This window comes from Eleutherodactylus coqui, chromosome 1 (genome assembly GCF_035609145.1).
Source record: "Eleutherodactylus coqui strain aEleCoq1 chromosome 1, aEleCoq1.hap1, whole genome shotgun sequence".
Classification (NCBI taxonomy): Eukaryota; Metazoa; Chordata; class Amphibia; order Anura; family Eleutherodactylidae; genus Eleutherodactylus; species Eleutherodactylus coqui.
The window spans coordinates 451202536-451218337 of NC_089837.1; the positions used below are offsets into that span (position 1 = coordinate 451202536).

The 15802-nt window shown below is 43.5% G+C and overlaps 1 protein-coding gene across 1 annotated transcript in view; it reads left to right on the top strand.

Moving 5' to 3' along the window:
- Positions 1-15802, top strand: part of ATP8A2 (ATPase phospholipid transporting 8A2) — a 565764-nt gene that overhangs the window by 520621 nt on the left and 29341 nt on the right. The window contains exon 36 of the mRNA XM_066588982.1: positions 3888-3992. Within this exon, the coding sequence (XP_066445079.1) occupies positions 3888-3992 (105 nt within the window). The remainder of the gene's footprint in view (positions 1-3887; positions 3993-15802) is intronic.

Consider the following 15802-nt stretch of genomic DNA (forward strand, 5'->3'; position numbering starts at 1 on the left):
TATGTATGTTTATATGGGCGAGCCTGTCGCATGCCACCGACCTCTTGTAACAACATTCTGAAGCAACTTAATGGAGAGAAAGGAAAAGAAGACGAGGAGAAATGAGGGGATAAGGGGAGAGGGGGGAAGGAGACTCAAGATACAAGGGAGAGACGAGAAAAGGGAGAGAGAGTGGAGGGTGGGGGGGGGGAAGAGAGGGGGGAGCAAGACTCTCCGCCTCGAACCTGCGCCTGTTAGAGTTGAGGTAGGGTGCTGTTCCAAGGTCGGGGGGGGGGGGCTCGCCACCCCGACTCCTATACTGAACCATCAAACGCCGCAGAGCCCTTATAAACTATCCACGCTGTCCAGGTGTTGGAGAAGCCGTCGACTCCCTGATCCTCATCCAGGTCGGAACTCCTGAGCTCCTCCATGTACCTGATGTAATGTAGTGACTCTGCTCACATAGCCCTTGTTAGCGCTCCCCTCTGCTTCCAATGCAGGGGATAATATGGCGCATTGCCATAATAAAATGTCTCAGGAGGCCCTTCTTGGCTTGTGGGATAGAGCCTGGGAGCATAGACAGGAGAGCAATCTCAGGAGTGAGGACCAGGGATATCCCGCACACCGCTCCTATAGCCTAGTAATGTCGCCTCAAAGCGGTGCAATTAACGAGCAACTCCACCAGATGTTGAGCATATTTCCAGTATCCAGGCCGCACCTCCAACATTCTCCAGGGGTCGTTGGGAATATTCTGTTAAGTTTGTCCAGGGTCCTGTACCACTGCCATACTATTTTATAATTTAGTTCCTGTGCTTTAATCGAGATAGACATTTTGTGTATAAGGGCGTAGGACTTGTTCCAGAGCTCCTCGGGGACACGTCTTCCGAGCGACTCCTCCCACACTGGCTCCTATCTCGGCCATTCTTCCCCATTCTTAGTGTCCAACAACAACCCGTGCAGCAGAGAGACCACATGAGGGGGAGGCTCCGAGACCACGCACAGCTTTTCGAAAGGTGTAAGTTCTGGTCTTAATGAGGCGGGGGCTTTTAGTGATCCTAGGTAATCCCTCACTTGGAGCTATTGCATCCATGCTCCTGGTTTCGTTTCCTGGCCTTCTACAAGATCTCTTAAGGAGCGCATGCCCTGCAGATCCAAGACATTGCAAGCATGAGGCCTAGGATGGTTGGTAAGAAGGACAGAACCTCCGTCCTCAATGTAGCCTGGATCTGAGAGTTTCCGGTAAGAGGGGTCAAGGACCAAGGGCACGTAATCACCCTCTTATTCCTACTCAGGTGGGTCCAGGCCCCGAGGATGCTCAGGGCGAGTGGCTTAGCTCCCACTCCTCTCCAGTCTACCCCTCCCAGGATCCAAAAGGCTCTCCCCAAGTTGAACTGGTTCTGACCTATTTCCAGCGGTACCCAGGCCTTTCGATCTACGCAAAGCAATATGTCCAAGATACACCTTCCCATGGCTGCTTTATGATAGAGTTCAAGATCTGGCAGGCCAGTCCTGCCTGAATTTTTGGGTCTAGTTAGATTTTTATGGCTTATTCTGGGGGGGAGGCCTCTCCAGACAAATCTAATCATAGCCCTCTGCAATTGTGTGAATAAATGCCTGGGGAGGTCATATGGAACTGTCTGGAGGACGTATAGTAATCTAGGGAGAATGTTCATCTTTAGAGCATTAATTCTTCCAAACCATGATAGGTTAATTTTTGACCAATCCTCCAGTTCCGTCTCAAATACAGATAGCAGAGGTCTGAAGTTTAGATCGTAGGAGTCAGCTATGTCTGCCGGGATATGTATTCCCAAGTATTTTAGAGAGTTCTCTCTCCAGATAAAGGGGAAGGATTCTCTCAGAATATTGACTTCGTTCGTTGGAAGAGAAATATTAAGAATTTCTGATTTTTGGGAGTTAATTTTAAAATTGCTGAGCTTCCCGTACCTGGACAATTCTGCTATAATCCCCGGTAGGGAGATACGTGGATTTGTGACATATAACAGTAGATCATCTGCAAAAATGGTAACTTATGGGTTCTGCCCTGATCAACCACCCCACGCACATCTGGGTTCCTTCTCAGGGCCTCTGCCATGGGTTCCATTGGTAGAATGTAAAGAATCGGGGAGAGTGGGCAGCCCTGTCTGGTGCCGTTATGAATTTTGAAGGGTTCTGACCGGAGTCCATTAACTCTAATTTGCGCGGACGGGGAGCTGTAAAGGGCGATTATTCTGGAAAGGACCCTCGAGCCCAGACCTACCCCCGCAACACCTCCTCCAGGTACCCCCCAGCTCACCCTATCGAAGGCCTTCTCCACATCAACGGCCAAAAGGCACAAGAGGGCGTGGGTGTTGCGTGCCTTATTGATCAGGGACAGTATTTTAATTGTATTGTTCCAGGCCTCTCTACCCGGGACGAACCCGACCTGATCCGGGTGAATCAAGCGAGGGACAAGAGGTTTCAACCGGGTTGCCAAAATCTTGGAGAATATTTTAAGATTGCTGTTGATAAGGGAGATGGATCTGTAGCTATTGCAAGAAAGAGGGTCCTTCCCTGGTTTTAATATCATCACTATATGGGCCTGCAACGCCTGAGGAGGGAATGGACAGCCCCTAGAGGCCGCGTTAAACGCTTCCAGTAAGAGATCTGACAGTTGTCCACCTAGTTTCTTATAGAACCGCGGTGTGAACCCGTCCGGCCCGGGGCTCTTCCCTATTTTCAGGTCCTTCAGAGCTTGAGATAGCTCCGAAGGAGTGATATCCTCCTCGAGGGCTGCCGCCTCTTCGGCCGGAATAGTATTTGCGACGTTTTGCTGTATATATTGTGTTGTGGTGGCTTTTAATTCTGCCTCGTATGGAGTTGATGGGCGCTGGATGTTATAAAGTCTGGAGTAGAAAGTTCTAAATGCCTCCAGGATTCCCTCTGGGGCGTGGGCGACCGACTCATCGGATGTGTTGATGGAGAGTATGTTTGTCTGGGACATTCGGGGATGTAGAGCCCTCGCCAGCCATCTCCCGCTCTTATTGCCATACTCGTAACATATTTATTTTATTTTTAACGATGATTGTTCAGTTTAAAAGCACCCATACAGATGACATTCATACCGTATGTCGTTAGAATTTCATCCATGTTTGCCTCCGTATTTGGTTTTATTTTCTACTAGCCAAATACGCATCCATATTTGTCCCATAGAAAATAATATCAATGACCGTATTACGGTCAGCAAAATATAGACCAAGTGCAGAGTTAAAGTTCGCTTGTCGGAAAGTAGTCTGCAGATTTGTGCATGTAAAATCCACAGAGAAGCACATTAGCAAACAAGGTGATGAGATTTTACAACTCTTTCACAATAGAGGAGGTCATCAGTATCGGCTTGGTGGTGGTGCAGGCTCGGTGGGATCAGTGTCGGTGGGCTCGGGATCCCCCTGATCAGCTGATTAAAGGGGCCGCAGTACTCATGCAAGTGCCATGGCCTCTTCAGTGTTGCCATCTGAGCATGTGAGAGCTCAGAACACCATGTTATTTATACTGGGCATTCTGAGTGCCACAGTCTCTTTAAGGAACTGATTGGCAGGATTCCAGAGCCCACCAATCCCAATCCCACCAATCAGATATTGATGGGCTATCCTGATATAAGGTCATCAATATTTGTCGGTTGGATAACCCCTTGAACTAGACTTGTGTACAGTCAAGTGTAGACATAATACAAACAACCAATACTTTGTAAATCTAGACTTCCAGCTCAACTTTTATATAGCGACTTCTCCATTGTAATTAAACTGCACTCTATAGGACTAATTTAAGCAAATGTACTTGATAGTTAAAATTGGGAAAGTCCGGCCGCTTTGAGTAAATAAAATTGAAAGATTAGATCTTTATGCTTATTATCTATTTATGCTTTATCTTTACAGAGCCAAGCACTCCTATGATAAAACACTATTAGAACAAGTCCAGGAGATCGAGACCAGGTCCAGGGAGATGAGCAAAGCTGCACTTCGTGATTCCAATGGAAAAAGGTAAAATCATTGTATTTCCATCCATTGTCCTTTCTTAGATGTTATGTATAAGCAGCAATGCAGTAAAGTGAGGCTCAAGGAAAGGGGGTTCGCCAGGTTTGTATATAAATAGTCCACTAAAGTGAGCGCACAATCAATGTCTCAAGGCTTCTTCTTCATAAAGCTCTATATTCCTTGTCCTGGACTTGCTCTCTACAAGTAAGCACTACTGTCCTGCTCAGGGTTGCCAACTTGAATTTCTCTTTTTTTTGGACTACTTATCCAAAAATCACCGTCAGACAACATTTTTTACGGACACATTGGAAAAGCGTAATGAATAATGAAGATTATAGGTGATAGATGTTTATAGGCCAGATAATGATATGAGCTCATTACCAGCATTTACCGTCAGCTGGAAATTATCAATAATGACAGTCATAGTAACCCGCTCAAGTTCCACCAGCCTCAAAAAAATATCATAGAACCATCTTTTTTTTTTTACAGACACTGGAAAAAAAGTGCCTTATTTTTACAGACTGTTCAGGAATTTCAGAACGGTTTGCAACCCTAATCCCGCTATGCACAAAAATGATATTACACTGAATAGCACATTAAAACTGGGTGCTCACTTGCATATTTTGGAGCCGTGTACTGTCTGTGTAATTCTATTGACAGTACATAGACACATTATAGTCTATGAGGCTGTACACATAGACGTTTTTCATATCGTCCGCAGGAAAAAACTCATGTCATATCCTTGTCCTGTGTGTTAAATAGATGAGAGATAGGGCATGCCAATACATTTGAATATGCTATGTTTGTGTATATCAGATTTGTGTCCGTGTATATCACTGGAGGCCAAGACGGCCAGACTCAGACTCACGTATTTTGGCCATGTAATTCAAGCAGAGTCGCTAGAAAAATCTATAATGCTTGGACAGGTCAGCGGCAAAAGAAGACCTGACCGCCAAAGAACACAATGGCCGATACTGTCAGAGTTGATACTGGCATGGATATCAGACAACTGAAAGCAGTGCAAAAGCTGAAAAACATGAAGGGAGCTCGCCTTTAGGGTCGTGAACAACAAAACGGCTAACAACAACCACCACTGTCCAGTGCAATTTGCGTTCTAGTCTCACAGGCGCAACTCGCAGATATGTCTAGTGTGCATCAAGCCTACTACTAATGTTTATTGAAGAGAACATACAATGACTGCCTAGTTCACCACTTATTTACTATGGTGAACCCAGCGCCTTCATCCATTATGTATGGCCAGCTGGAGCTTTCCCTAGTTGTTGGGGATATCTGATGTCGAATTTACCTGGTTGTCTTTAGTATATAAAGGAGTTATATTAAGGAGACAACACCTTTTAAATGATTGAAGTTTAAGTGATATATAAAACAGAGCCTCGTGTGGCGCAGAGTGTTAAGGCAGCAGTCCTAAGCTCTCACTCACGACCTGAAGGTTGCGGGTTTAATCACCGCATGATTCAGGTAGCCGGCTCAAGGTTTGACTCAGCCTTCCATCTTTCCGAGGTCGGTAAAATGAGTACCCAACTTGCTGGGTTGGTAAAGATGACTGGGGAAGGCAATGGCAAACCACCCCGCAAAAACAGTCTACCAACAAAACGTCACTGTGTGACGTCATTCTAGGAGTTGGTCACGACCAGGGGACTTTACCTTTACAATATAGAAAATGTGGTTTTATATGGACACTAAAAAATCCAAGATATAAATGACTACTAAGTTAAGCCATAACCATGTCAATCCTGACAGACTGGAAATGTTTTTTAAAAAAGTTGCAATTACATTTAACGTTTCAATCCAACACTTCCATGAGTTCAGGAGCTGAATACCTGCTTGAGATCCTCTCCCCATTCTGACGGTATGAACCTCTGCGATTGTGTATCCTTTTCCATTGAGCCATGTTGTGTCTGGCCTCTGTGCCAATAACCTATAGGCCGCTTTTAGACGAGTGTATTTCTGCTCCGTATTAGGCCCGTGTCGAGGGGACCATAATTTGGAGCTAATGTAAATCTATAGGGCTAATCAAATGAAAGTGTTTTTCAAAAATATAGCATGATCTATTTTATTTGCCTCCACAATACGGATCTCTGTTACGGACGTGTTTCTATACTCTTGTGTGAAAGCGGCCATAACGATGTTCAATGTTTTAATGTTAATTTTATTTGTGTTCTCAACGCAGACTTTCATTTCTATTTCCCCATGCAGATTACATTCACAAGGCATGCATAGATATGATGTAAGCAGCCCACCTCTGCTCTGCTTCTCATCCCCTTAAAATCACCCCCCTTCCTAATTACTGCCAGATTCACTGGGTGGTCCAACTGTGATCTAGATAATGGTGGAGTGCTTAAATCTTGCGGAGTTTGCAGTGTGTGCCATGGTGTGGCCTCTTGAGTGCTCTTTCTTTCATCTGTTCTGTTTGCATCTTGGCCCTTTCACACCTGCTTCAATTGTGCATGTCTCCGGGGAGGGTACTTGCAGTCTTGAGTAGATGAGTAGTGTAGTGGGATTTTGTTCTAAAGCTTGTTTGTGTTTCAAATCTGCCCCCCCCCCCCCCCCCCCCCACTGTTCTCATGGAGTGTGTTTATCTGTGTAATAACCACCCTGCTGCCCGGGCCTGCTGGGCACCTCCTGCCAGTCACTCTGATAGTTTTCTTTAGCTTAGAAATGTTTTAGCACAAATGAGTAACCAGAATCTTTTTGTTTCCAATAACGTTGTTCCCGTTTTATTAGAACCTTCCCCGCAGAGACAGTTATTTCCAGCTCAGCTTCTTGTTAAGTGTTACCGTTTTATCACATGTGGCCGCAAAACAACAGGTTGTAACTTCATTCACTTTGTGCCACGTGCAACAATTTGGATGTCGAAAGTAGATATGTGCCAAACCTTGTCAAAGATGCATTTCAGTAAGTTCGCCAGTATTCAAAATGTATCTTCTAATACAGGGTGATTCAAAAGGAATGGAGCTAAGGTAAAGCTGATTTCTTCCTACATGAACTTACATCCAACAGCCAGAATGACATGAAAAGATAGAAGAACTCTTAATGCAGAGCTGTGGAGTTGGTAAGCCAAACCTCCGACTCCAACTCCCTAATTTACCAGACTCCGGCTCCTTCATATATAACTCATGCCTTTTACTGTATTAAAATGGTAACATCCAGCTTTTCATCACCATTATGATAAAATAATCAAACTGCATACTAGTTAGCAGTGCTTTTGATAAATAAGGGCTTAGATGAATAGAGTATATATATATATATATAATTTTTTAAATAATTTTTTTTATAGGACTTTTCAAAACTTTCTTAAACCTACAATGCATGAATTGTTTTTTTTATTGTGTGCACTTTGCACTTTGAATCATATGTGTCCAAATTTCTATAACATGCATTGTAGGGTTAAATTCCTATGAATGGAAATATGCAACAAATTCTGCATTGAATTAAATATACCATATTTAGAATATATATAGATTTTTTATAAGCCAGAGTTGGTACATTTCTACTGACTCCAATTCCACCAAAATGGGACTCTAACTCCGAATACACAATTTCCGACTTCACAGCCCTGTTTTAATGCACTTTACAGATGTTTGATGTGGGCACTGTTGGTGACACAGAAGAAGTCAAGTTGCTACTCCAGTTTTACCCAATCCTCTTTTATTGATTCCACTGCAGTGGAGATGCATTGATTTAGGTCATGTAGCGCCACCAGCGGCGCCCATATCAAACATCTGTAAGGTGCATTTAAAACTTTGAAGAGTTCTTCTATCTTCTCATGTCATTCTGGATGCTGTAGGTCAGTACATGTAGGAAGAAATCAGCTTTACTTTTGCACTATACTTTTTAATTCACCCTGTAGCTGATCAATTGTAAAACCGTGCCCCTCCTTCTTGGTGCCAATAGTATATGGGCATTAACTAAATTAGTACCGGAGTAGTGATGTCAAGCAATGCTTATGTTGAGCAAAGTGGGCATGTTCTTCTCAGGGTATAGACTGCTCATTCTATTCTTCATACTTGCAAATATTAGTACTAGAAGTGATTTTATAAACTGTGTTGTTCATTATGCGAATCATTCTGATTATTTGTGAATCTTGAACTTAGCTCATGAATTCTCCCATCTCTGATCAATGGCCAATAATAATCTTATAATAATCAAAGAGGGTTGCACAGATACTGTGCCACTCTTATCTATAGCCTGTGTCTGGTATTACAGTACAGTCCTTTTCGCTTGAGTTGCAATACCAAGCATTAGCTTGGACAAGAGTGGCGCTGCTTCTGGAAAACCTATTGAGTGTTGCATGATGCTTCCATTGGGTAGGTTCAGCCTGTACGTTATCACAGTCATCTATTCTGGAACTCCTTAATTATAAAGGTGGCCATACGCATTAGACTTCGCCGAGCCTGCCAACTTTGGTGGTACTGGTTGACCAGATGTGCAGGATACGTTCAGCCAATGTTCATTTGGCATATGTCAGGGGAATAAAATGATAGGGCATGTTGAATTTCAACATACTCAGTCCTTTCAAGTTCTTAAGGTAGGCAAATTAGTGATGGAATAACAGCAGCTGTTGGGATGGTAGATACCCTACAAGTCAATATTTGACCCTTTAGCAGGCCTTGTAATATGAGTAGGGATGTAAGACCAACCAGAATATCTATGTACATACAGCTGTTTTAGGGTTATTGCTCCTCATCCATGAACAGTAGGATACTGGTTTGGCTAGATGAGATTCCATCAATGTGATTCCGGGAAATGGAGGGGGGGGGGGATTTTCCCCCTTGTGGAGAGATCACAGGAGAGAGTACAGGATGTAGGGAGTCTTATATAGGTCATGCAATGCTGCTTGGGAAAAAGCCATGCAAATGTGTGATGAAATAATAATCCATAGCACCACCTATTGAGATGGTAGCTTCCCTGGTCATATGGCAAGGCCTGTTAAAAAACTTCATATTGACTTATAGAGTAGCTTGACTTACAGTCTCCATATACCCTTGTGGTGCTCTCTCCTATGGTCTCTCCACAAGGAGAAATGTTTTCAAAGTAGATAAGCCGTTGTAGGAGATGTCCGGCAACTCTCTTCTCTATTGAAAACACATGTATACTCGGCTGAACTGAGTGTGCATGTATACAGTATGGGTAGTTCATTAAGAATACACAGCTATTGAGAGTGTATAAAAGATAGTTGGTGGAGCTACCCTTAAAATTTGTGCAGGGCCATGATGATTGAACAATAGTTGTGATGATGGTAGTGCTGCCAATACAGGGGTGCGCCACACCCATAAATGGCTAAGTCTGTCTAGAGGTTAAAAAAGTGACCATCTTAACTTTGTGGGGTTATCGTTTCACTTCTCCAAAAAAAGACGTCTGTTTGAAAACTGGAAGTCCCGTCAATGTGCTCTCTCAGGTGTGCATACTGCTTCATGATGCTCATAAAGGGGTCTTAACCCTTTCCAATCCAATTTCTATCCTGGTTTTCCTAGGGGGCTTACTCTTTTTCTGCCATTATGCAATGGCGATATATGCTGGGTAAAGCCAGTACTGCATGAGTTGACACATTGGATAGGCTCTGACAGCAGAGAGGCTGGCAATATACAGTAAGAGAACCCCGACGGACGTCTTCCAACATCGGAGCTGTACAGCCTTAAATCATAATGTCTTCACAGGTCAGACAGTGGATTGGAAAGGGTTAAAGGAAGTGCTGCATGTGCAGATTCTTATGGGGTAGCTTGCAAATAAACATCCATTAATGTAGGTTAGCAGAAATCCCCGCACTTTTAAATTTTAGGGATATACTTGTTAAAGCTTAATGAAGTATTAGGGCTGATATGACCACATTAGTGCACATGTACTTTAAATGCAATGACACTTGCCGTTGAGACATATAGAGACATGATGCGAAGGAGACAGCATAATAATACAAGGTACCATACATACATTACCCTATGGAAGAGACAAGATCTTCAAGAGTTCCCTCAGTACCGGGGCAATCGCAATTACTTTATTAGTTATGAAAGATACTTTTAACTTCATTATTTCTTAAGGACACTTATGGGAACTACATTACACAAAGGTGAACAAACATTCTTAAGTCGGCTTGTGATTACAAGTCCTAGCCTGGGTCCACAGATTACCTTGCTTCATTGAAAGTCCTGTTTGATGTTGCCTGTCCTTAGTGGGCTGCTGTTCAGATCACAAGTGGAGGTGTGTTACCGGAGATGAAAGAACATGTTATATCCCGATCCCTGTACCCAACATAATAAGACATACAGCGAGAAATATGTTCATTGTCATTATGAAGCTCAAAAAACCAACAAAGTGATCTTAAATGTGCACCAAATGTGATAGAAGGAAATACAAACATGCAAAAAGCCAACACCTTGCCGAAAGAAGAAGAAGAAAACGGCAACATTCTTCAGTAAACATTCCATCAGAGCCCTAGATCCTCTAGTAAAACATCTTAAGTGTTTGTTCATTGGATTTTCTTTAATTAATAAGCCTTCCTTGTACGGTGATTGTTAATACTGTGTGTCTACAGTTGCAAACAGTTGGAGATTTGGATGCTCCTCCATGGAAACTCGGCTAGTCTAGTGAATCCGTTGATAGGGTTCATACAATAGACAACGGTTATAGGCTATCCATTCATGATCAGATTCTTTGTATTCTTTACATTATTCCCAGTATAAGGAGTGGCATTAAACCTTTATAATAGATGTATATGGCATATTACTTGGATATGCCTTCAGATTGTAACTGGATCAGGTCTAACTGCTGCCTCTTCACTTTTATTACGCACGGTTCTGAGTCCATCTTCTATGCAATGTGTTTGGGACTGGTGGTGCAATACCACACACAGCCTATGGACAAGACTTGGGACAGTTTGATACTCCCATACACATTAGACAAAAGTTGTTTGAACCCACCAATCCAACTATTCAATGTGTACAATGGCCTCCCAACTTTCCGATGACAGGAGGGAAGAATTATCAGCGTATTGAACTTCAATGCCTAATCCTTTTAGTCTTCCTGAAGATAAGCTACCGCCAGAGGTGTCTTGTTGTAGCTCTCTCCATTGTCCACATGGAGAACGCACAAATGCTCAACCGCGTCGAACATGCATGTCTATGGGGGAGTCTGGGAAATAGCTTTGAGCATTTGGCTAACAGCTGTTGCAGTGAATTGTTACATTTAGGCCTTAGTCAGACGGGCGTTTTTGCCGCGATTTGCGCATGCGTCCGGCGATTTTATAAAACCATTGCTTCGCAATGGTATCGGACACATGAGCGCTTTTTATGCGCTCGTCCGATAAATTATAGAACAAAAAATCGCAGATCGCACCTATCTGCGATCTGCGATTCCTGTTCTCTTCTCTATATGCGCTCAATGGGGCCGGCGGCAGCAGCGCCGACCCCATTGAGAACATATAGAAGACAAATCATTCTTCTCTGCCATAGCTGTAACAGCTGTGACAGAGAAGAACGATGTTTGCCCATTGAATTCAATGGAGCGGCAATACAGCCGCTCCATTGAAAGCAATGGGCTGCCGGCGTGCGCGGGGTGAATTGTCGGGAAGGGGTTAAATATATAAACCCTTCCCTGCAATTCATCCTAAAATGTGTTAAAATAAAAAAAAATTGTATACTCACCTTTCCGCTGCAGCCGGAGTCCAGCCGCGGCCGCTGTCAGTTCTCCTGAACTGCTTCTTGGCACTATTCAGCCAGCGGGGCTTTAAAATCCCCGCCTGCTGAATGGTCTGCCTCTGATTGGTCACAGCCCTGACCAATCAGAGGCAGGTTTCACTCACACACCCATTCATGAATTCATGAATGGGTGAGTGACTGCTGCCTCTCAGCGCTGAGCCAATCAGGGGCAGGTCTGACTCACATCCATTCATGAATTCATGAATGGGTGTGAGTGAGGGGTGCCTCTGATTGGCTCAGCGCTGAGCCAATCAGGGGGCAGGTCTGACTCGCACCCCCTTCACACCCACTGCAGGACGGCCGCACGGAGCTCTGGCTGCCGGCAGAAGGTGAGTATACAATTTTTTTTTATTTTAACACATTTTAGGATGGATTGCAGGTAAGGGCTTATATATTTAAGCCCTTCCCAACAATTCATCCCGGGCTCGCCCGCAGCGCATTGCTTTAAATGGAGTCGGCTCTATTGCCGTCTCCATTGAATGCAATGCGCTGGACAGCTCCGGCCCGTTTCTAATGAAACGTGGCTAGGAGCAGATTTTCGGGTGATTTGCGGGCGACTTGCGCGCACCGGTCACGCGATTTGCGGATGCGCATCCGTCATGCGATCCGCAAATCGCGCGAAAAATCGCCCGTCTGACTAAGGCCTTACAGTTACGTGATGCAGGTTCGGAGTTTGAATGAAGGAGGATCGGGAGCCGATTCCCGCCCCATGCAATGCGGGTTCAGGGTGTTTTTTTATAACTGACAGCCCCCCACCGCCCCAATAGCTGCGATCAGCACCCCCGCTGAACGTGGCTGTTAACCCTTTAAACGTCACCGTCTATTCTGACAGAGGCATTTAAATGCCCCGATTGCAGTTTTGGGATCCCAAACAGCTCATCACGGTGAAATTGCGTGGTGCCATTAAGTTGACCTTTAAACGCCACCGTCTATTCTGACAGAGGCATTTAAATGCCCCGATCGCAGTTTTGGGATCCCAAACAGCTCTTCACGGTGAAATTGCGTGGTGCCATTAAGTTGACTTGGCAGCTGAGGGCCTTCTGAAAGCCCCCAGGACTGCCATTGCAGATTGCCTATCAAGCCATGTCTGTCCCCTATGGGACTTTAAAAAAAAAAGGAAATATAAATTTAAAAAGGTCCTAATTTTTAAAAATATAAAATGTAATAAAAGTTTAACCACCTCTCCTTTTGCCATATTTATAATTAAAAAATCTGAATTAAAAAAACCAAAAACGTATTTACTATCGCTACGTCCGTAAAACTCTATCAAAGTAACATACTATTTACCCCGCATGGTGAACGTTGTCTGAAAATAATACACAACGTCAGAATTGTGCTTTTTTTGGCACCCTGTCTCCAAGAGAAAATATAATAAAAAGCAATCAAAAAGTCATATATACCTCAAAATGGTACCAATAGAAATTACAGGACGTCCCACAAAAACGAGTCCTTAACAACTATGTCGACGTAAAAAAAAAGTTATGGCTGCCAGAAGTTAGCGTCAAAATATAATTACATTTTTTTTTCAAAAATATTTTATTTTTTAAAAGTAGTACAGCAAAAAAAAAAAACTAAAAGTTTGATATCATAGTAATCGTACTGACCCATAGAATAAGGTTAGCGGGTCATTTTTGCTGCAGTGTGTTCACCATAGAAACAAGCCCCCTTCTCTCAATGGTGGAATTTAGTTTCTTTTCCATTTCGCTACACTTAGAATTTTTAAAGGGGTTGTCCCGAGGCAGCAAGTGGGTCTATACACTTCTGCATGGCCATAATAATGCACTTTGTAATGTACATTGTGCATTAATTATGAGCCATACAGAAGTTATAAAAAGTTTTATACTTACCTGCTCCGTTGCTGGCGTCCTCGTCTCCATGGTGCCGACTAATTTTCGCCCTCCGATGGCCAAATTAGCCGCGCTTGCGCAGTCCGGGTCTTCTCCTCTTCTCTATGGGGCTCCGTGTAGCTCCGTGTAGCTCCGCCCCGTCACGTGCCGATTCCAGCCAATCAGGAGGCTGGAATCGGCAATGGACCGCACAGAAGCCCTGCGGTCCATGAAGACAGAGGATCCCGGCGGCCATCTTCAGCAGGTGAGTATGAAGACGCCGGACCGCCGGGATTCAGGTAAGCGCTGTGCGGGTGGGTTTTTTAACCCCTGCATCGGGGTTGTCTTGCGCCGAACGGGGGGGGGGGTTTAAAAAAAAAAAACCCCGTTTCGGCGCGGGACATCTCCTTTAAGTTTTTCAGTACATTATATGGTACATTAAATAGCACCATTGAAAAATACAACTCGTCCTGCAAAAAACAAGCCCTCATACAGCGACGTTGATGGATAAATAAAGGAGTTATGTTTTTAATGTGTGGAGAAAAAACTCAAAATGGAAAAAAAAAAGTTCTACATCTTTAGGCCTTGTTCACACAAGCGCGTTTTTTTGCGAGCATATGTGTGCGCAAAACATGCACTCCTCTGAACACGCATGAACGGGCAAAGTTTGCGCATGAAACTTTGCCCGTTCACTGGAGCAGCTGCTCCACAAAGGTCCCCTCATTACTGAACACTGTGACAGCACTGTCACGATGTTCAGTGATGAGGTGACTGCAGCGGGGACAAAAGAATCCCCTGCCACAGCTGTCACAGGCCGGCAGCCTCATTGAAAGCAATGGAATGCAGGCAACCACTGCAGTAATTTTTGGGGAAGGGCTTTAAATAGGGCTCCTCGGCACTTCTCTGAAGCTCTTTCAGAATCGCCACCTCCTGAAAGGGTTTTTCTGATTGGCTGAGCGCTCAGCCAATCACAGGCAGTGCTCAGCCATTCATTGAATTCAATAGTAGGGATAGCACCACAGTAGATGTAACAAAGTATAACTTGACTCTCAGTGCATTATAATTACTTTCTGTGCCACTATTCATTTGCCGTTTCAATTGATTGACAATGTTTTTTTTATATAAGATAGCTTGTCACAGAAAGTTTTCATAGTCAAGCTAAACTTTGTTATACATGTACATCATAGCATGTTTTGCTTCTGCCACCAGATTGGCACCAATGTTGCCGTAGGAATTGATGGTGAACTGACTACATTTTCTCCAACAATACCTGCACTCCCTCCTGGTTTCCTCTAAGCTCTTCCCAATTCAGATGTTTCTTTTTAAAACTCGTACAAAATTCCAAGCTGAATGTCAAGCCAGTTCCTTCAGGGGTCAGGGGATAAGCTTGCTCCAATGTTTCCCTTCCTCTGAACCAAATGCCTTCAAGAACCATTTGCGGGTCCGTGAAGATAAACCACAGCGTTCCATAAAATATTTACAGAACTGGGTTTCTCCACATAATCAAACTTTGTTTCCTTTATATGCATAAGCTGGTTTTTAAACAGGATGCAAAAAAATTATACCAAGTAAATAATAAGCTGTCCTTAATATGTGCTTCTCTGCAGACCAGATCCTGCTTATAATGAAGTTCAGTCCGGCTGGTTTGCCAAATCTGGGCAAAAATTTGGTCCAAATTAGTTTAAACTGAATTTTAACTTCACCAATACCCCTGGAACTGGTGTTTAACACTGTCTAAGAGCTATAAAAGCCTTGTATAACACTCTTTGGTCACCTAGGAATGCATCTAAGTACTTTTGAGCTGGTTTAAAGGCAAAGTTAATAAAGAATATGAAAAAAGAAGGAAAAACATTAATTTCCCTTCTTTTTTCTCCTTCGTCTTCCCCTTCTTTTTAAAAGAACTTTAGTGGTTCGTCCAAGACAAACCACCTAAGGTTCAAGTTTATGCCGATCCAAACATTTAGCAAAGTTCAATCCAAAACAGGGTTCAACTGTTTCACACAAGATACTTTCAAAAAATGAAGAAATGCTTTTGTATGAAAATCTTAGCCTTTATTCCTTTAGTGTCAGTACATTAGAGTCAAGTTTAGAGGACGCGTTTTGGTCTGCAGTGGACCTTGGTCACCAATGCCGTGTCTATGTCTATGTCCAACTTCAGATCTACTATAATCTCATGCAAAGTCATAATTGGGGGGGGGGGGTATATCGCTAAATTACTGACAGATTTCAGGGCATAGCTCTTTTTCATAATATTGAGTACTGCTACATATATTAGTTT